Source organism: Oncorhynchus kisutch, linkage group LG13 (genome assembly GCF_002021735.2).
Source record: "Oncorhynchus kisutch isolate 150728-3 linkage group LG13, Okis_V2, whole genome shotgun sequence".
In the NCBI taxonomy this organism is placed as follows: domain Eukaryota; kingdom Metazoa; phylum Chordata; class Actinopteri; order Salmoniformes; family Salmonidae; genus Oncorhynchus; species Oncorhynchus kisutch.
Window position 1 is genome coordinate 36957951 of NC_034186.2, and position 22965 is coordinate 36980915.

Genomic DNA, 22965 nt, shown 5'->3' on the forward strand with positions numbered 1-22965 from the left:
AAATATGGGCCATGTCGTTTCCCTTATGCCCACATTTAATTTATCTTAGGGCAACTATTACAGTACGTAGTTTCTACCTTCTTTCCATATGCCCTCATCATACTACAACAACATGACCAAAATACGGTATCTTCTCCAGTAATATTATTAATTGTAAATAATAGCAGATGAATCGGCAAATGCCACCACAAATCCAACAGACAATCTGATTCAAGTTTGTGCCTAGCCCATGCCATGTAGAAAAGGGTTGGCCTCCTGGTGGCATAAAGTATAATGGCTTGGCTTTGAACTTCGACGGTTGACATTACTAATTGCTCTCTGTCATTGGTGTTCTGTGGACTAAGTAGCTGTTCTTTATGAGCCGTGGGTGCTGCTGTAGATCTCTCTCCTTCAGCATCCGCCCTTGGCTCCTGGCACCTCACAGCCCAACCCACAGCACCACTGAACTGAACTCTGCTCTTCTGAAGAGGAGCCGGATGTGAAGAATGCCCCAAGACCATGGCCCAGACACATTGGGAAAAGTTGTGCTTTTTTTGTGGATCAACAGCAGTGATGCATCTGAAAACAGGCAGGGAAGAGGACAGACTGCATGGGAAATGGGGACAAAACTGGCTGCAGGGAGAAAAGACTAGCGAGAATAAGTCAAATGTCAGGGTGTTTTTATTTTATTATCTTGCCTGCTACAATTTTTATATTAACATAGTTGAGACATTGGTGGTTTGGATCATAGGATTTAGGGCAGGGTTCTCCAACTGGTGGGCGGTTCTGTTCTGTTTTTTAATAAAAAATAAAAAATTGTATTGTTGGACATAAAAGAATGTAAAAACACCAGGAAATCAGTTCCAAGTCATTTTTATTTTAAAAAACTGTTCCCAAGTATTCCTTCACATAAAATATTGTATACAAATGTTATGTTTTAGTCAGATATTTTATCTGTTTGGTCTTCTTTCGGTCAATTTGCAGTCTACAAATTATTTGTAAATACGTTCAGGCCCCCCGACCAGAATTTTTTTAACTTGATGATCCCTGATTTAGAGCGAGAAAGGAATGTGAATTAAGTCTACATGAATGTACTGTAACTTATATAATATCTGTTCTACAGTATATGTATGTTATCAGCACCACGATAGAATACAATTGAATTGAATAAAATAAAATATATATATTTTTTGTTTTTCAGCAGCAGCAGCCAGGCAAACATAAAAAAGGTCTGATATTGTTGAGCATACCTCCAAAGTAGGATCCATCAGAAAGCTTCATGCCCATAGTTCCTTTGGTCAGCACGCTGGTCACACCATGTTGGATGAAGTACATCTTCTTGCCGATGGTGCCCTCCCTGATGATGTAATCTCCGGGCTGGAAGACCTCGAAGCGGAGCTTGGTCAACATGGCTGTCACAAAGTTGGGGTCGGCATTGGCAAACAGGGGCATGGATGCCACCAGCTTACGGCAGTTGAAGTTGACAATTTCCTGAGGGAAAATATAATTAATGTAACTGAATTTGAATTGTTAAGTCTAAGACTAACATACACTACATACACAAAATTATGTGGACACTCCTTCAAATGAGTGGATTCGGCTATTTCAGCCACATTCGTTGCTGACAGGTGTATAAAATTGAGCACACACCCACGCAATCTCCATAGACAAACATTGGCAGTAGAATGGCCTTACTGAAGAGCTGACTTTCAACGTGGCACCGTCACAGGATGACACCTTTACAACAAGTTAGTTTGTAAAATTACTGTCCTGCTAGAGTTGCCCCGGTCAACTGCGAGTGCTATTATTCTGAAGTGGAAACATCTAGGAGCAACGGCTCAGCCGCGAAGTGGTAGGACACACAAGCTCACAGAACGAGACCGCCGAGTGCTGAAGCGCTTAAAATCTTCTGTCCTTGGTTGCAACATTTACTACTGTGTTCCAAGCTGCCTCTGGAAGCAATGTCAGCACAAGAACTGTTCGTCGGGAGTTTCAGGAAATGGGTTTCCATGGCCGAGCAGCCTCACACAAGCCTAAAATCACCATGAGCTTATTGTGGACTATAGGAAACCGAGGGCCGAACACGCCCCAATTCACATCAACGGGGCTGCAGTGGAGCGGGTTGAGAGCTTCAAGTTCCTCTGTGTCCACATCACTAAGGACATATCATGGTCCAAACACACCAACAAAGTCGGGAAGAGGACACGCCTCTTCCCCCTCAGGAGGCTGAAAAGATTTGGCATGGATCCTCAGATCCTCAAAAATGTATACAGCTGCACCAGCGCTTGGTATGGCAACTGCTCGGCATCCGACTGCAAGGTGCTACAGAGGGTAGTGCGTACGACCCAGTACATCACTGAGGCCAAGCTTCCTGACATCCAGGACCTCTATATCAAGCGGTGTCAGGAAGGCCCTAAAAATTGTCAAAGACTCCAGCCACCCGAGTCATAGACTGTTCTCTCTGCTACCGCACGGCAAGCAGTACCGGAGCGCTAAGTCTTGGACCAAAAGGCACCTGAACAGCTTCCACCCCCAAGCCATAAGACTGCTGAACAGTCAATCAATCAAATGGCCACCCAGACAATTTAAATTGACCACCTTTATTACTTCTTCATTTATCTTGATGGTTTTGCACTGACCCCCTTTCACTGGCTCTTGCACACCTACTAGACTCTACCCACACACATACTACACTGACACTGCAACACACACCACCACGTACACAGACACACTTTCACTCACGCTGCTGTTACTCTGTTTATTATATATCCTGATGGCCTAGTCCCTTTATCCCTACCCACATGTAAATAATGTATTACTTCAGTTACCTCAGCTACCTCATACACCTGCACATTGACCTGGTACTGGTACTCCTTGTATATAGCCTCGTTATGTTTTTTATTGAGTTATTATTTCCTTTTTAATTCAGCAAATATTTGTCTTACTTTTTAACTCTGCATTGTTGGGCACGGGCTCATAAGTAAGCATTTCACTGTAAAGTCTACACCTGTGGTATCGAGTTCAATCCCCCGAGCTGACAAGGTACAAATCTGTCGTTCTGCCCCTGAACAGGCAGTTAACCCACTGTTCCCAGGCCGTCATTGAAAATAAGAATGTGTTCTTAACTGACTTGCCTGGTTAAATAAAGGTAAAATAAATAAAACAATGTGACCAATAAAGTATGATTAGATTTTTTTGTGATTTAAAAGAAGTGGTTCAGAACTTCAGAAGTTCTCAGTGGGCATGTTTGCAAAAGACATCTGGGGGAAAGACATTGTTTTTCAGTTCCTTTGTTCCTTTCTTTAAGTGTAAGACCATGTCAGGGTTTTTAATGGTGTGTTTGGTTGTTTTACCTCCCGCAGTGGTTCATTAAGCTCCTCCAGGATGCTCTCCTCATCAAACATCTTGCCCTGGTATCTGTGTTCATAGTAGTCATGGATTTTCTGTCGGAAGTCAGCTGGCAGTTTGTGGAAAGACATGTACTGCTCCACTTGTTTGTACTAGAGAACAAGAAATAGAGGCAGAGGGAAAGAGAAAGAAAGAGGGAAGAAATAGGGGACACTCAAATTAGCATGATATGTTACGTTTGGTTTGGTTACATAAGACAGAAGATTACTGAAGGCAAAAATGAAAGGAGGGTGGTTGGTTGGGCTTTTAACATCTAGCAACCCAATGGCTGCGCGTTCGAATCTCATCATGGACAACTTTAGCATTTTAGCTAATTAGCCACTTTACAACTACTTACTACTTTTCAGCTACTTTTCAACTACTTAGCATGTTAGCTAACCCTTCCCTAACCTTAACCCTTTAACCTAATTCCTAACCCTAACCCTAACCTTAACCCCTAAACCTAACCCCTAGCCTAGCTAATGTTAGCCACCTAGCTAATGTTAGTCACAACAAATTGGAATTTGTAACATATCATACCTATTACAAATTCGTAACATATCATGAATTGTAATTTGTAACATATCATGTGAATTGTAATTTGTAACATATCATATGAAATGGATATCTATAAATGAATGATATGTTACATTTGGTATGGTATGTAATACTAATTTGAGTGTCCTGGATTTTCATTTACAATGTTACGTCTACCCCTGAGTGAAGGTTGATATAAATGGAGAATGTGGAATATGCTCTACAGCAGTGTCTCCGAACTCTGGTCCTCGAGTCAACAGCACACATTTTTGTTGTAGCGCGGAAAAAAACCCCACCACATTCAACTTGTCAAGGGATCAATGATTAGTTAACAAGTAGAATCAGGTGTGCATTTCCGGGGCACTCATGGACTGGAGTTAGCACCTGCTTATTAAAGGAACAGTTTGTCAAAAAAAATATGATTGGCAGACATAGCCATGCGGCTCTGAGACCAACGTCCTCAGGCGATGCACAGCCCGAATGTGCAACTCCCCAAATTCCCAACCAATGCGGCTCCACGCACTCGTCAGCCATCCATTTGAATGGGGTGAGGGTTGGAGAAATTGCTCTAGCAGCGCTGAGAATTTGAAAAGTATGAAAGCCAACGGTCCAATATTCTAGAACACTGCTGTGTGTACGCATTCACGTATTGGACTCCGATAGATGCTTAGACAACGTTTGATAAATGTATATTTAACCTAACTATTATTTTAAGGTCATGAGGATATTAACACTAGTACTCAATGCATTGTGGTTGTTGTATGCATTCTCATACAATACCATTCACCATAAACAACCTATTGCATATCCATGAAACCATGAGCTAAACATATGCGGTCCTATACCTCTTACTGTACATTGAACATAAACATACATAGGGAAGACAATGAAGACACGTTCACAGCAATCACCTGACCTATTTATGCTACAGAGCTGCTGGGAGAGGGAAAACATTTAGTTGTTGAGGAAAAGTGACAGCTCCAGAAAGCCCCAGAGATTTCCCACATTTACATTTGAGTCATTGACTGTGTCAGAGTATGTCAGATGTGTACTAGGCTCTATTGGACATATATTAAACCACAGGCCTGCTCTCAGTCAACACACGCCAATATAACCCTGCCACAACTGTTTATCTGGCAACAGTAGTCATATTATTGGACATGGAACCACTCTTTGGCATGATGATGATGACTGTATTCAGTGGAGGACAGGGTATTAATTGGAGTATCATGCATTCCTGTACTTGGGTACTATTCTAAGAGGCATAGATGTAAGATACTTCCAGTGGAATTGATGGGTATATGCACAGGGGTAGTTTACCATTCTGATCTGATGTTTGTAAAGTGGTGGCTGGACTGTAGTACTCTAAGTTTACTCTATGCTTGTTCATAGAGAGAAGGTCCCTGCTCAAATGGAATTTCAATGATTCAAACCATATTCAATGTTAAAATCCAGTGTTTCCTTCTCTCTTTGAGGTAGCTGCTAATCGAAATGTGTCAATTCTGCCTCATCAAAACATATTTAATGAAAAAAATATACTGTAGTCACGGTAGTGTAAAATGGTGCCCTTTCATGTATAGACAGTAGTGTAAAATGGTGCCCTTTCATGTATAGACAGTAGTGTAAAATGGTGCCCTTTCATGTGTAGACAGTAGTGTAAAATGGTGCCCTTTCATGTGTAGACAGTAGTGTAAAATGGTGCCCTTTCATGTATAGACAGTAGTGTAAAATGGTGCCCTTTCATGTGTAGACAGTAGTGTAAAATGGTGCCCTTTCATGTGTAGACAGTAGTGTAAAATGGTGCCCTTTCATGTGTAGACAGTAGTGTAAAATGGTGCCCTTTCATGTGTACAGTCTGTTGCTGCAACTGAAGAATAAGCAGGGTATTTGCTCATCCCTTGATATAAGAGCAGAAAATTGGGTTTTATTCTAGTTTCAAGCATCACTGGATTTCAGTTAACAATGCACACACCTGTCACACACACAACACGAAACGCGTGGACAGAGAAGAAGGTAGCTTAATCATGTGACTTAGCTGTGTATTAAAACAATACAGTGAACGCCCCCTTCCAACCACGGACAACCTTTTCAGCTTCCATTTCATTATAAAAGTACTGTAAAGATGCAGAATCAGACAGAAACAATGGTGAAATATGTTGCGTTTGTAATGAACAACCTTGGTTTTCATACCACCGGTCCCCACCCATCATTACATCAAGTGTCAATGAATCCACAGGTGAATGAACCAACAGGAAGCTGTGGTCCTATAGAGTCATAGTGACTAATTGACAAGCCACATGGGTTGATAACGCTAGCCACATCTGAAGGAGGAAGATTTTGCACAAGCTCTCTCTTCCTTTCTTTATCTCTCTTTCACTCTCTCCCTCTCTCATTTTCTCTATCTTTATCTGTCCTTCTCCATATTGTTCTCTCTGTCTCTGGGGTTGGATTAAATGCAGAAGACACATTTCGGTTGAATGCATTGAGTTGTGCAACTGATTAAGTATCCCATTTCCCTTTCCTTTCTCTCTGACTGGGTTCAGCTGTGAGAAATTGCTGCAGTACATATTCAGTACTCACTACTGGACTCACCAAGGAGGAGATCAAGGGCCAATCCAGCCACCTCCCACCTCAAGGGCTTTGGTTTCTCTCCCTCTCTGCCCCAACATGGAACAGGCATTTTGTTGCCTTTATGTATGGGCCTGGGGGGGTATATATGTGTTTTAGTCCAGGCTATACGTGAAAAGGATGTTAACTTTTTCTGAAAAGCATCAAAATTGGTACACTTGTACAGTTTAGGGTCCTGAACATTTTCAGAAAAGGAGCCATTGCAAAAACGCCTAGCCGGACATGGCCATAGCCGGACAATGTATTTCCTTCATAATTGCTAAACCAAAAATGATAATAGAGAAAAGGTGATGTCTACGCCTATGATTTTATGGTCAAGGACTACAATTTTGCCATGTACAACCGAAAAAACACCCCCCCTGGCAGCTCTGACGGCCATTTTGCTATTCCGCCATAGCTGGAAAATGCATTTTTCTTCATATCTGCTGAAGCAAACATGACACCACAGAAAAGGTGATGTCTACAGCTATGTTTTTATGGTCAGGGATTACATTGGTGCCACGTACAACATCATAAACAGTTCAGATTATTATATAATGGGGAACTTGGGTAAACCATGGTGATAAATCCAAATAAATCGCAGTTTCTGACAACATACACAATATAATATTGGCTGCCTTTGATTCGAAAACTGAAAATCTATAAATATTTAGCTTTTTCATTGAACATAGCAGTTAGACATACAGTGGATAGTCATATTAATAAAATGATCTGCCAAAATGGTTGCAACCCCTATTACTAGCCTGTTCAACCTCTCTTTCGTATCGTCTGAGATTCCCATCAATTGGAAAAATGCCGCGATCATCCCCCTCTTCAAGGGGGAGACACTCTAGACCCAAACTGCTACTGACCTATATCTATTCTACCCTGCCTTTCTAAGGTCTTCGAAAGCCAAGTTAACAAACAGATCACCGACCATTTTGAATCCCACCGTACCTTCTCTGCTATACAATCTGGTTTCAGAGCTGGTCATGGGTGCACCTCAGCCACGGTCCTAAACGATATCATAACCGCCATCGATAAGAGACATTACTGTGCAGCCGTATTCATTGACCTGACTAAGGCTTTCGACTCTGTCAATCACAACATTCTTATTGGCAGACTCATCATCCTTGGTTTCTCAAATGATTGCCTCGCCTGGTTCACCAATTACTTATCTGATAGAGTTCAGTGTGTCAAATCGGAGGGCCTGTTGTCCGGACCTCTGGCAGTCTTTATGGGGGTGCCACAGGGTTCAATTCTTGGGCCGACTCTTTTCTCTGTATACATCAATGATGTCGCTCTTGCGGCTGGTGATTATTTGATCCACCTATACGCAGACAACACCATTCTGTATACTGTATATTCTGGCCCTTCTTTGGACACTGTGTTAACTAACCTCCAGGTGAGCTTCAATGCCATACAACTCTCCTTCCGTGGCCTCCAACTGCTCTTAAATGCAAGTAAAACTAAATGCACGCTCTTCAACCGGTCGCTGCCCGTACCTGCCTGCCCGTCCAGCATCACTACTCTGGACGGTTCTGACTTAGAATATGTGGACAACTACAAATACCTAGGTGTCTGGTTAGACTGTAAACTATCCTTCCAGACTCACATTAAACATCTCCAATCAAAAATGTAATCTCGAATCGGCTTCCTATTTCGCAAAAAGTATCCTTCAGTCATGCTGCCAAACATACCCTCATAAAACTGACCATCCTACTGATCCTCGACTTCGGCGATGTCATTTACAAAATAGCCTCTGACACACCCACCACTGCGACCTGTATGCTCTCATTGGCTGACCCACGCTTCATACTCGTCGCCAAACTCACTGGCTCCAGGTCATCTACAAGTCTCTGCTAGGTAAAGCCCCGCCTTGTCTCAGCTCACTGGTCATCATAGCAGCACCCACCCGTAGCACACGCTCCAGCAGGTATAGCTCACTGGTCACCCCCAAAGCCAATTCTTCCTTTGGCCGCCTCTCCTTCCAGTTCTCTGCTGCCAATGACTGGATCGGGCCGACTCTGCAAAAATCACTAAAGCTCTTACCTCCCTCACTAGCTTTAAGCACCAGCTGTCAGAGCAGCTCACAGATCACTGCACCTGTACATAGCTCATCTGTAAATAGCTCATCCAATCTACCTCATCCCCATACTGTATTTATTTATTTATCTTGTTCCTTTGCACCCCAGTATCTTTACTTGCACATTCATCTTCTGCACATTCTACCATTCCCGTGTTTAATTGCTATATTGTAATTGTTTCGCCACCATGGCCTTTTTATTGCCTTACCTCTCTTATCCTACCTAATTTGCACATGCTGTATATAGATTTTTCTACTGTATTATTGATTGTGTGTTTGTTTATTCCATGTGTAACTCTGTGTTGTTGTATGTGTCGAACTGCTTTGCTTTATCTTGGCCAGGTCGCAGTTGCAAATGAGAACTTGTTCTCAGCTAGTCTACCTGGTTAAATAAAGGTGAAATAAAAAATAAAAAAATACTGATTATCGTTTATAGTGATTAGCTCTGAATGCGAAAACAATTTTATGGACTTTTCACAAGCCTACTAATATGACTACTTTGCTTGTAAATATTTCACACCACTTTATATCAGCAATATGAAATGTGTGCTGAAATTGATTGTTCCTGTCAAGTCAGCTGTCAAGCAGGAAATGAATCAAAGCTACACACGTCACATGGCCACTCCCATCATATAATATTGTCAGGGCGGTGTTATGTGTGGATGAAAAATACAGCATGCATCACAGAAGACTATCTCCACCAGTGGAGGATCCTCAGAGGAGGAAGGGGACCATCCTCTGTAGTCAATTTCATAAAAGTAGTGAAACATTTAAAAAGTGATCCTTTTCAGATAAAACTATACTAAATATTTTCATGCCACCAAATAATTGATTAAAACACACTGTTTTGCAATGAAGGTCTACATTAGCCTCAACAGCACTCTGTAGGGCTGCACCATGATATGGCCGGAGGACAGCTAGCTTCCATCCTCTGGGTAAATTGACTTCAACACAAAACCTAGGAGGCTCATGGTTCTCACCCCTTCCATAGACTTACACTGTAATTATGACTACTTCTGGAGGTGTTGTCCACCCAGTCAAAGGATTAGAGAATGAATCTAGTACTGAAAGCATATGATACAGCTAGCTAGTACTGCAGTGCATGAAATGTGGTGAGTAGTTGAGTAGTTGAGAGAGAAAGACAATAGTTGAACAGTTAACAACAAATTAATTTCTTCAAAAATGAAGGAGAAGCAAGAGAGAGAGAAAACTATATTTTGTCATTTATTTTCGCTGTCACTTCACCTACTTAGCAAACAAATGCAGCTAGCTAGCTAGTTTAGCCTACTCAAAGACTCGGCTCAAACAGAGGGATACTATGGTAGCTAGCTGGCTATGACTATCCGAACACAACACTGGAAATCTTCCAAATCAAGGTAAGCTTTTGGTTTGACTAATTTATTGCCACCTGGGCCTGCCAGTGTAACTGCTAAGCTGCTTATTGAACTGCTTACTAACTGTACACTGAAACATTACTGTATGATTGTAGCGGGTTCACTAACATGTTAGTTCTATTAGCTATGTTGACTATGACGTTACTTTAGCTAATATGATGAAAACTATGTAGGCTGTGTGACGGTTATGATATGGTTTTGCTTGGAAAGGTTTTTTCGCCTATACACATACAGCTGATGTGTTGTGCATTGAAGTCCACAAACGAAGGGAAAAGGTGAGAGGAGGTGATCGCATAGATGCGAGAAGGAATACAACGTGGCTGTTATGAAGTGAACTGTGTTACCATGTGATCAGGGGTGTAGTCCTTCCACCAATTCTGTTGTAAAACGTTTCTTAAACAGAAGCAAACAGAACGAAACAGGGATAAACATACCTGGATTTGTCCAATAGAAACTGTTGGACTAATTATTACACCCTAGATCAGCTAGATGCGGGCAAGAGTGTGCAAGGGAGTTTTGAATGTGTCACTGTTCGTCACGTAAAGATTTTCTCTCTACCTGTGTACACCTACATTGTAAACTTTCATTCATAGGCTAGGTTGTAGCAACCTCATGATGGGTATAGGGAAGGTTTTAGTATCATGTAGTAGCCTGAAACTATCGATGTTACATTGAACTGAGTGAATGCAATATGAATGACAGTCATCCGATATGCTGTAATAGAAATAAGGCCATGCTGATGAGAAGAGTTTAATTATGCAATTATGTGATTATCTCCACGTGTTTGTGGTTATGCAGTTGGGGAATTAAGTGCAGCATCAGACTTGTCATACATGCAAACTCCATTCTTTAATCATTTATGGTGATGATGTGTTCCATGCATGTCAATGGCCCATCCCAACATTCATGATGTATATGAATGGATGAATGGGAAGATGGGAGCAATATCATGGTTAGCATTTTCAACACCACAATAAATGTAAATCTCAACAAACAGAAAATACATCTTGGCTTGGTTTGACAATCTTCAAATGTTATTAAACATTTGTGTTTCGTAACAGATCTCTCTTTCCATTCATCAATTGGCCACTGCACAGTTCGGATTGATTGATTGATTGATTTTATTGGTCCGAAAGAAAAAAATATATATACACAAATACTTTTAAGGTACCGGGATTGCACAATGAAATCAGGGACTTTTTTCCAGTGGTCCCTATTTTTAACATAAATACAATTACATAGATACAGACACAAAGATGCACTGTAGACAAAAAGATGCTTAACCAGATAAGTCTGAGGGGGGAGTTTAAGTACAATTCTTACAAGCTTGTTGGGCTGGTAACTTATTCTTTAGATGTTTGGGGCTGCTAGTGAACCATGATGTGCAGGCATGTTCAAAGTGACACTAGACTAATGCATTTGTCAGTCTTTAGGGTGTCTACAGCTAGGTTTCCATGTCACAACTTCTGCAGAAGTTGGTCCCTCACCTTGTTCAGGCGGCGTTCTGCGGTCGAGGTCACCGACCTTCTAGCCATCGCTGATCCACTTCTCATTTTCCATTGGTTTTGTCTCGTCTTCCATCACACCTGGTTCCAATTCCATCAATTACATGTTGTGTATTTAACCCTCTGTTCTCCCCCATGTCCTTGTCCGTAATTGTTGAGTAGTGCTTGTGCACGGTATGCTGGTATTACGGGGTTTTGTTTGACCCATTTATTTGTATTGTTCTGTTGACGGTGGTTTATGGGTATTAAACGACACCGTTGTAAATCAGTTTTCGCTCTCCTGCGCCTGACTTCTCTGCCGCCAGTACGCACCTCACTACATTCCATCCAATTGGAGACACATTTTCATGTGAATTTTCTAAAATCTTTATAAAAACAATATGCCACTTCAGAGTTTCCTTTTGCAAAATGTGGCGCCGGACAACATGACAGGGAAGATTTAACTTTACCGGAGATTTGAACAATTCTACGCACATCCATGCATTCAGATCCAACCTGGCGCATCCATCCATTAAAGCATCCATCCAGCTTTAATGTGTAGCATATACAAAACTTTGTAGCCTATTTTTATTGTATTTTTTGGCTACTTTCTTAAAAGTAGCTTTCTTAAAGCAATAAATGTCCACCTCACGGTTCACCTCACGGTTCAGCTGTCAGAGATTTGAGCACTAAATGTATCAGGGCATTGTATGCAAAGGCCTATAGGCTTATGTGTCCACTGTATGAGTTATACAGTACCAGTCAAAGGTTTGGACACACCTACTCATTCAAAGGTTTTTCTTAATTTTTTACTATGTAGAATAATAGTGAAGACATCGAAACTATAAAATAACACATATGGAATCATGTAGTAACCAAAAAAGTGTTGAAAAATCTAAGTAGCCACCCTTTGCCTTGACGACAGCTTTGCACACTCTTGGCATTCTCTCAACCAGGAGTTACTGTTATGCGGAGTGGAACAGGGGAACCCAAGAGCAGACTCAGATGAGGAGACTGGGATGAAGTAACCAAGGTATTTATTGACACAAGGGGATATATATATATATGAATATATATATATATGAATATGAGAGAGAGAGAGAGAGAGAGAGAGAGAGAGAGAGAGAGAGAGAGAGAGAGAGAGAGAGAGAGAGAGAGAGAGAGAGAGAGAGAGAGAGAGAGACGAACTGGGGTAGTGGCGACAGGTCAAGGAGACACAGGATGAGCAGTAGAGGGTGTTTGTTGCAGGAGCAGATGTGACAGGTCCCACATATACTGAGCACTTGCTGGCTGATTTTCCTTCACTCTGCGGTCCAAATTATCCCAAACCATCAAAATTGGGTTGAGGTCGGGTGATTGTGGAGGCCAGGTCATCTGATGCAGCACTCCATCATTCTCTTTCTTGATCAAATAGCCCTTACACAGCCTGGAGATGGGTTGGGTCATTGTCATGTTGAAGAACAAATGATAGTCCCACTAAGCGCAAACCAGACGGATGGCATATCGCTGCAGAATGCTGTGGCAGCCATGCTGGTTAAGTGTGCCTTGAATTCTAAATAAATCCCAGTGTCACCAGCAAAGCACACCCACACCATCACACCTCCTCCTCCATGCATCACGGTGGGAACCATCAGTTCACCTACTCTGCGTCTCACAAAAACACTGCGGTTGGAACCAATAATCTCTCTTGGACTCATGAGACCAAAGGACAGATTTCCACTGATCTAATGTTCATTGCTTGTGTTTTTTTGGCGCAAGCATGCCTCTTCTTCTTATTAGTGTCTTTTAGTAGTAGCTTTTGACTGGTACTATATATAATGCCTATATAAAGGATGAGAAGTTTAGGCCTAACCCCAGAGATATAAAGATACAGTATGACGGTGGCATCCTACAACACCGTCATGTATTTCTTTATGTGAGATGGCTACTGCGTCTGCTATACAAATATAGAAGTACAGAAGGAGGGTAACTCGTACGTTTTTATCAAAATGTTTTTTTATAAAGATAAGCATTTTATTGTTAGACTATAAGAGTAACTCTGGTAGGCCTGAAACAGACTTCCTCACCTCAAGTGTTGAGTCAGTGCGCCGGGGCACACCGCCTTCATATCATAGTCCTGCAGTAGCTACATTTTAATAATAACCACACCTTCACAAATGTTTCTAAACTGTGACTGTGACTAGGGTGGGCATTCTATGTTCGTTTTCTATGTTTTGGATTTCTTTGTTGTTTGGCTGGGTGTGGTTCTCAGAGGCAGCTGTCTATCGTTGTCTCTGATTGAGAACCATACTTAGGTAGCTTTTTCCCACTGGGTTGTTGTGGGTAGTTGCTTTCTGTTTTTGTGTCTGCACCAGACAGAACTGTTTCGGTTGTTCTCTTTGTTGTTTTGATTATTCAGTGTTCAGTTAAATAAACAAGATGAACACTGACCACGCTGCACCTTGGTCTTCACCTTCTAATGAATGCCGTTACATAAACGTTATTAGGGTCATATCAAAAGTAAGTCAAGCCATTGTTGATAGGAAAAATACAAGCAGAAGAGCGAATGTAAACCAGGGAAAAAACACACTACCTCTCCTGTGCCCAATAAAAAAACACATACAACCCTTTCCAAAGCAGAAAAAAAATAAGTTTGACAACCCTCCTCTATTTTGGACCACCCCTCCCCCCAATACATTTTGATCTGTCCCTTACAGAGAAGAGCGTAATGTCAGAAACAGAGTTGTGACCCTTTGGGCTGTAGTCCTTGTTGTGGGGTTATCTGGCATAATCCTTCTCACTTTTATATCATCTTATAAGAAAATAGAGATAAAATAGGAATTGGCTATGTATTTGACAACCTCTTCTTAATTAATGAAGCTCCAAGTAAAGCTCAGTGTACATGCAGTCAAAGGTGTGTCAGAAACACTTTCAATCACACTTAGCATGACTACAAATGTATTTTCTTCCTCAACTGTATAATAATTACTTCTACAAAAACACCAGGGTAGGCTTTGATATATAGGTAGGGTAGCCTAGTGGTTAGAGCATTGGACTAATAACCGAAAGGTTGCAAGTTCAAATCCCCGAGCTGACAAGGTACAAAATCTGTCGTTCTGCCCCTGAACAGGCAGTTAACCCACTGTTCCTAGGTCGTCATTGAAAATAAGAATTTGTTCTTAACTGACTTGCCTAGTAAAATAAAGGTTTTAAAAAAATATATATATATATACACATTATAGGACAGTATTAAGAGAGTGATTTCATAAGTAGAATAAGTCAACATAAATACAAAAAGATAAAATACTGATTTATGAAATATGATATATCTGCCAAACAGGAAATATTAAAAGGTTGGTAAAACAGAAAATTCTCATAGCCAAATAAACACACCCACCCCCATGAGTACATGCACCCACAAACACACACAGTCTTGTACAGCTAACCTTGTGGGGACACACAATTCAGTCCAATTCAAAATCCACATTTTCCCTAGATCCGAACCCTAAACCTTGCTCGTAACCATAAACCTAGCTCCTAACCATAAACCTAGCTCCGAACCCTAAACCTTGCTCGTAACCATAAACCTTGCTCGTAACCATAAACCTAGCTCCTAACCCTAAACCTTGCTCGTAACCATAAACCTAGCTCCTAACCATAAACCTAGCTCCGAACCCTAAACCTTGCTCGTAACCATAAACCTTGCTCGTAACCATAAACCTAGCTCCTAACCCTAAACCTTGCTCCTAACCATAAACCTTGCTCCTAACCATAAACCTAGCTCCTAACCCTAAACCTTGCTCGTAACCATAAACCTAGCTCCTAACCATAAACCTAGCTCCGAACCCTAAACCTTGCTCGTAACCATAAACCTAGCTCCTAACCCTAAACCTTGCTCCTAACCATAAACCTTGCTCGTAACCATAAACCTAGCTCCTAACCCTAAACCTTGCTCCTAACCATAAACCTAGCTCCTAACCCTAAACCTTGCTCCTAACCATAAACCTTGCTCGTAACCATAAACCTTGCTCCTAACCATAAACCTTGCTCCTAACCATAAACCTTGCTCGTAACCATAAACCTAGCTCCTAACCCTAAACCTTGCTCCTAACCATAAACCTAGCTCCTAACCCTAAACCTTGCTCCTAACCATAAACCTAGCTCCTAACCCTAAACCTTGCTCGTAACCCTAAACCTTGCTCGTAACCATAAACCTAGCTCGTAACCATAAACCTAGCTCCTAACCCTTAATGTAAATCAAACCGTAACCCCGTAGAAATAGCAAAATGTCCCTAGTTGGTCAAATCTTTGTTTATTTACTATTCTTGTGGGGACCAACACGTCCACACACACATCCACACACAATCTGGAGATGTGAATGTTGAAATCATGAATTAATCGTATGGAAATCCCCCTCAAAACATTGTCAAATCCTTTTGTTTTCCACGTAATCCGATTTTAATCATAATCTAATTAATTCAAAATGAATTACAATCGGTCTTGGCTTTTTTTGGCATAAACATCCATAGAAGCATGCAATTTTCACTCCCGATTCCTATCAAAACAATTGGCTAATAAATGCCTATTGATCATTTATTATTGCCTATGATTCTTGTAATTTATCGTGCTTGAATGTTTAAAATGCTTAGAAATATTTATGATTGCTTATAGAAAGTCACTCTAAAGTGTTCAGTGGAGAGAGCAGTATCCAGTTTGCTATCATCTCCAAATCCCATACATGTATGTAGAGTGCCATCAGAATGTATTCACACCCCTTGTCACAAACCCCTTGAAATGTTAAACATTTTGTTGTGTTACAGCCTGAATTTAAAATTTATTTAATTTAGATTTTGTGTCACTGGCCTACACACAATACCCCATAATGGCAAAGTGGTATTATGTTTTAGAAATGTTTACAAATGAATTAAAAATGAAAAGCTAAATGCCTTCAGTCAATAAGCATTCAACCCCTTTGTTATGGCAAAAGGAGTTCAGAAGTAAAAGCTTGCTTAACTACTCACATAATAAGTTGCATAAACTCACTCTGTGTGCAATAAAAGTGTTTAACATATTTTTTTTATGACTCCCTCATCTCTGTACCGCACACATAACTGCAAGTTCCCTCAGTCGAGAACGGAATTTCAAACACGAAGACCAGGGAGGCTTCGCCTCGCAAAGAAGGGCACCTATTTGTAAATGGGTAAAAAAAAGCAGACAAAGATTATCCCTTTGAGCATGGTGAAGTTATTAATTACACTTTGGACGGTGTATTAATACACCGAGTCACTACAAAGATACAGGCGTCCTTCCTAACTACGTTGCCGGAGAGAAAGGAAACAGCTCAGGGATTTTACAATCAAGACAATGGTGATTTTAAAACAGTTACAGAGTTTAATGGCTGTGATATGAGAACTGAGGATGGATCAACAACATCGTAGTAACTCCACAATATTAACCTAAATGACAGAGTGAAAAGAAGAAAGCCTGTACAGAATAAAAATATTCCAAAACATGCATCCTGTTTGCAATAAGGCATTAAAAGTAAAACTGCAAAAAATGTGGCAAAGAAGTTAACTTTATGTCCTGAATAAAAACCTATGTCACACCCTGGCCTGACCAAAATATATAACGAAAACACAAAACACTATGACCAAGGCGTGACAGACCCCCCCCCCCCCCCCCAAAGTGCGGACTCCCGGACGCACCTCAAAACCATAGGGAGGGTCCGGGTGGGCGTCTGTCATTGGTGGCGGCTCCGGCTCGGGACGTGGACCCCACTTCATTAATGTCCTAGTTCCTCCCCTTCGCGTCCTGGGATAATCCACCCTCGCCGCCGACCATGGCCTAATAGTCCTCACCCAGAACCCCACAGAACTGAGGAGCAGCTCGGGACTGAGGGGCAGCTCGGGACTGAGGGGCAGCTCGGGACTGAGGGGCAGCTCGGGACTGAGGGGCAGCTCGGGACTGAGGGGAAGACCAGTACTGAGATGAAGCTCAGGTAGGTAGTAGACTCCGGTAGATCCTGGCTGGCTGGCGGATCTGGAAGATTCAGGTTGACTAGCAGATCTGGAAGATTCTGGTTGACTAGCCGATCTGGAAGATTCTGGTTGACAGGCTGATCTGGAAGAATCTGGTTGACTGGCAGATCTAGAAGATCATGGCTGACTGGCGGATCTAGCTGCTCTATGCAGACTGACAGCTCTGACTGCTCCATGCAGGCTGACAGCTCCTTGCAGACTGGCAGCTCTTTGCAGACTGACAGCTCTGGCTGCTTCAAGCAGACTGATATCTCTGACTGCTCCATGATGGCTGACAGCACCCTGCAGACTGACAGCTCCTTGCAGACTGACAGCTCTTTGCAGTCTGGCATCTCTGGCTGCTTCATGCAGACTGACAGCTCTGACTGCTCCATGCAGGCTGACAGCACCCTGCAGACTGGCAGCTCCTTGCAGACTGACAGCTCCTTGCAGACTGACAGCTCCCTGCAGACTGGCAGCTCCTTGCAGACTGACAGCTCTGACTGCTCCATGCAGGCTGACAGCTCCTTGCAGACTGACAGCTCCTTGCAGACTGGCAGCTCTTTGCATACTGGCAGCTCTTTGCAGACTGACATCTCTGGCTGCTTCATGCAGACTGACATCTCTAACTGCTCCATGCAGGCTGACAGCACCCTGCAGACTGGCAGCTCAGGCTGCTTCAAACAGGCAGGAGGCTCCGGCAGCGCTGTAGAGAAGGAAGGCTCTGATAGCGCTGAACAGGCGGGAGACTCCGACAGCGCAGGAGAGGAGGAAAACGCTGGCTGCGCTGAACAGGCGGGAGATTCCGACAGCGCAGGAGGGAAGGAAGGCTCTGATAGCGCTGAACAGGCGGGAGACTCCGACAGCGCAGGAGAGGAGGAAAACGCTGGCTGCGCTGAACAGGCGGGAGACTCCGACAGCGCAGGAGGGAAGGAAGGCTCTGGCTGTGCTGAACAGGCGAGGCGCACAGAAGGCCTGGTGTGTGGTGCTGGAACTGGTGCTACAGGATCGAGGACACGCACAGGAAGCCTGGTGCGGGGAGCTGCTACCGGAGGACTGGTGTGTGGAGGTGGCTCTGGATAGACCGGACCGTGCAGGCGCACTGGAGCTCTTGAGCACCGAGCCTGCCCAAGCTTACCTGGCTCGATGCCCACTCTAGCCCGGCTAATACGAAGAGCTGGTATGTACCGTACCGGGCTATGTACCCGCACTGGAGACACCGTGCGCTCACTAGCATAACACGGTGCCTGCCCGGTCTCTTTAGCCCCCCGGTAAGCACAGGGAGTTTGCGCAGGTCTCCTACCTGGCATAGCCATACTCCCTGTAAGCCCCCCCCCCCCCAATACATTTTTGGGGCCGACTCTCAGGCTTCCATCCGCGTCGCCGTGCTGCCTCTTCATACCAGCGCCTCTCCACTTTAACCGCCTCTAGTTCTTCCTTGGGACGGCGATATTCTCCAGGCTGAGCCCAGGGTCCTTTTCCGTCCAATATCATCTCCCAAGACCAGAAGTCCTTATATCGCTGCTCCTCACGATTAACAGGGAGAGTTGGCTCAGGTCTGACTCCTGACTCTGCCACTCTCTCCCTGAGCCCCCCCCAATACATTTTTGGGGCTGCTTTTCGGGTTTCCTTGCCAACCGTGTTCCCTCGTATCGTCGGCTCTTATCTCCGGCTGCCTCTGCTCTCCTCAGTGCCTCCAGCCTCCACCTGTTCCCATGGGAGGCGATCTCTTCCAGCCAGTATCTCCTCCCAAGTGTAACAACCTTTGCCATCCAATACGTCTTCCCATGTCCATTCCTCCTTCCGCTTTTCCTGCCTGTTACCACGCCGCTCGGTCCGTGTGTGGTGGTTGATTCTGTAACGGCGTTCTTCGTTTGTTGAAAGAGAGTCGGACCGAAATGCAGCGTAGTGGTTACTCATGATTTTAATGAAAAAAGTGACGATACATGAAATAACTTATGAATACAAAAAACAACAAACGGAACGTGAAACCTAATTACAGCCTATCTGGTGAAACTACACAGAGACAGGAACAATCACCCACGAAATACAAAGCGAAACCCAGGCTACCTAAATACGGTTCCCAATCAGAGACAACAAGAATCACCTGACTCTGATCGAGAACCGCCTCAGGCAGCCCAAACCTAACTAGACACACCCCTAATCATTAGCAATCCCAATCCTATAAAACCCCAATACGAAACACAACACGTAAACCCATGTCACACCCTGGCCTGACCAAAATATATAACGAAAACACAAAACACTATGACCAAGGCGTGACACTATTGACTGTAGTAGTCAATATCAAGGTACAGTTAAAGTCGGAAGTTGACATACACTTAGGTTGGAGTCATTAAAACTCGTTTTTCAACCACTCCACACATTTCTTGTTAACAAACTATAGTTTTGGCAAGTCGGTTAAGACATCTACTTTGTGCACAACACAAGTCATTTTCCCAACAACTGTTTCAGACAGATTATTTCACTTATATTTCACTGTGTCACAATTCCAGTGGCTCAGAAGCTTACATACACTAAGTTGCTATGCCTTTAAACAGCTTGGAAAATTCCAGAAATTATGTCATGGCTTTAGAGGCTTCTGATAGGCTAATTGACATCATTTGAGTCAATTCGAGATGTACCTGTGGATGTATTTCAAGGCCTACCAGGAAGCAGGAAGCAGATGGAAGCAGACGCGTTCTGTCTCCTAGAGGTGAACGTACTTTGGTGCGAAAAGTGCAAATCAATACCAGAACAACAGCAAAGGACCTTGTGAAGATGCTGGAGGAAACAGGTACAAACCGTCCCCGGTGGCTCCGGACTGGGGACCGTCTCCTGAGGCTCTGGACGTGGGACCGTCAATGCAGGCTCCGGGCCATGGATCATCACTGGAGGCTTCGTGCCATGGATTATCACTGGAGGCTTTGTGCCATGGATCATCCATACAGGCTCCGGGCCATGGATCATCACTGGAGGCTTCGTGCCATGGATCATCACTACAGGCTCCGGGCCATGGATCATCACTGGAGGCTTCGTGCCATGGATCATCACTGGAGGCTTCGTACGTGGAGCCGGAACAGGTCTCACCGGACTGAGGAGATGCACTGGAAGCCTGGTGCGTGGAGCTGCCACAGGGCTTACCAGGCTGGGGAGACATACTGGAGGCCTGGTGCGTGGAGCTGCCACAGGGCTTACCAGGCTGGGGAGACATACAGGATGCCTGGTGCGTGGAGCTGCCACAGGGCTTACCAGGCTGGGGAGACATACTGGAGGCCTGGTGCATGGAGCTGCCAACAGGGCTTACCAGGCTGGGGAGACATACTGGAGGCCTGGTGCGTGGAGCTGCCACAGGGCTTACCAGGCTGGGGAGACATACTGGAGGACTGGTACTTGGAACCGGAACAGGTCTCACCGGACTGGGGAGATGGACTGGAAGCCTGGTGCGTGGAGCAGGCACCGGATACACTGGGCCGTGGAGGCGCACTGGAGGTCTCGAGCGTAGAGCTGGCACAACCCATCCTGGCTGGATGCTTACTTTCGCCCGAAAAATGTGGTGCGCTGGCACAGAGCGCACCGGCCTGTGAATGCGCACTGGAGAGACAGTGCGCATCACCGCATAACACGGTGTCTGACCGTTCACATGCTCCCCACGGTAAGCACAGGGAGTTGGCTCAGGTTTAAACCCTGACACCGCCAATCACCCCGTGTGCCTCCCCTAAAAAAAAATTGGAGCTGCCTCTCGGGCTTCCGTTCTTGACCTAACTTCGCTGCCTCTGCCTGCTTCCATGACAGGGTCTTGTCCCCTGCCATAATCTCCTCCCCAGTCCTTCAAACTCCCTGTCATAAATGAGCCAAGGCGCAGCGTGCATGTAATTCCACATCTTTAATCAAAGTGAAACCTTCACAAAAAACAGGTAAACAAAAACCGAACGTGATGCAACCGTGGCGCACACAAACACTCACAGAAAACAAATAATTACCCACAAACACGTGTGGGAAAAAAGCTGCCTAAGTATGATTCCCAATCAGAGACAACGATAGACAACTGCCTCTGATTGGGAACCATACCCGGCCAACAAAGAAACAGACAAACTAGAATGCACACCCAAATCACACCCTGACCAAACCAAATATAATACTAAAAAGGCTCCCTAAGGTCAGGGCATAACATGTCTATTTTTCTACTGCTATCAAACAACTGCAGCTGATAAAGGACAAACAAAGCGGTCTCACTTAAAATGGACAATTATGTTTTATTTCCAGCATGTCATTAACAATAAAAATGTAATCCAAAATCAATGTAATTTGTAAAATGAGGTGTAAAAACAAAGGGGGGGGGGGGGGGATCAATATAAATAGTCGGGACCTAGGATCAAGAGAGACTCTCAAGTGTTTTAGTACTATATCTCTTGACACAATGATGAAAATAATCATGGCCTCTAAACCGTCAAGCTGCATACTGGACCCTATTCCAACTAAACTACTGAAAGAGCTGCTTCCCGTGCTTGGCCCTCCTATGTTGAACATAATAAATGGCTCTCTATCCACCGGATGTGTACCAAACTCACTAAAAGTGGCAGTAATAAAGCCTCTCTTGAAAAAGCCAAACCTTGACCCAGACTCAGCCTATATCGAATCTTCCATTCCTCTCAAAAATTTTAGAAAAGGCTGTTGCGCAGCAACTCACTGCCTTCCTGAAGACAATGTATACGAAATGCTTCAGTCTGGTTTTAGACCCCATCATAGCACTGAGACTGCACTTGTGAAGGTGGTAAATGACCTTTTAATGGCATCAGACCGAGGCTCTGCATCTGTCCTCGTGCTCCTAGACCTTAGTGCTGCTTTTGATAGCATCGATCATCACATTCTTTTGGAGAGATTGGAAACCCAAATTGGTCTACGCGGACAAGTTCTGGCCTGGTTTAGATCTTATCTGTCAGAACGATATCAGTTTGTCTCTGTGAATGGTTTGTCCTCTGACAAATCAACTGTACATTTCGGTGTTCCTCAAGGTTCCGTTTTAGGACCACTATTCTTTTCACTATATATTTTACCTCTTGGGGATGTCATTCGAAAACATAATGTTAACTTTCACTGCTATGCGGATGACACACAGCTGTACATTTCAATGAAACATGGTGAAGCCCCAAAATTGCCCTCGCTAGAAGCCTGTGTTTCAGACATAAGGAAGTGGATGGCTGCAAACTTTCTACTTTTAAACTCGGACAAAACAGAGATGCTTGTTCTAGGTCCCAAGAAACAAAGAGATCTTCTGTTGAATCTGACAATTACTCTTAATGGTTGTACAGTCGTCTCAAATAAAACTAAAGGACCTCGGCGTTACTCTGGACCCTGATCTCTCTTTTGACGAACATATCAAGACTGTTTCAAGGACAGATTTTTTCCATCTACGTAACATTGCAAAAATCAGAAACTGTCTGTCCAAAAATGATGCAGAAAAATTAATCCATGCTTTTGTTACTTCTAGGTTA

General features: G+C 43.6%; 1 protein-coding gene across 1 annotated transcript in view; it reads right to left on the reverse strand.

Annotated features, from left to right (window-relative positions):
• Positions 1 to 22965, reverse strand: part of LOC109901548 (potassium/sodium hyperpolarization-activated cyclic nucleotide-gated channel 2-like) — a 73467-nt gene that overhangs the window by 13136 nt on the left and 37366 nt on the right. Inside the window, exons 5-6 of the mRNA XM_031786157.1 lie at positions 3333 to 3479; positions 1230 to 1470 (exon numbers count right to left, since the gene is read on the reverse strand). Of these exons, the coding sequence (XP_031642017.1) occupies positions 1230 to 1470; positions 3333 to 3479 (388 nt within the window). The remainder of the gene's footprint in view (positions 1 to 1229; positions 1471 to 3332; positions 3480 to 22965) is intronic.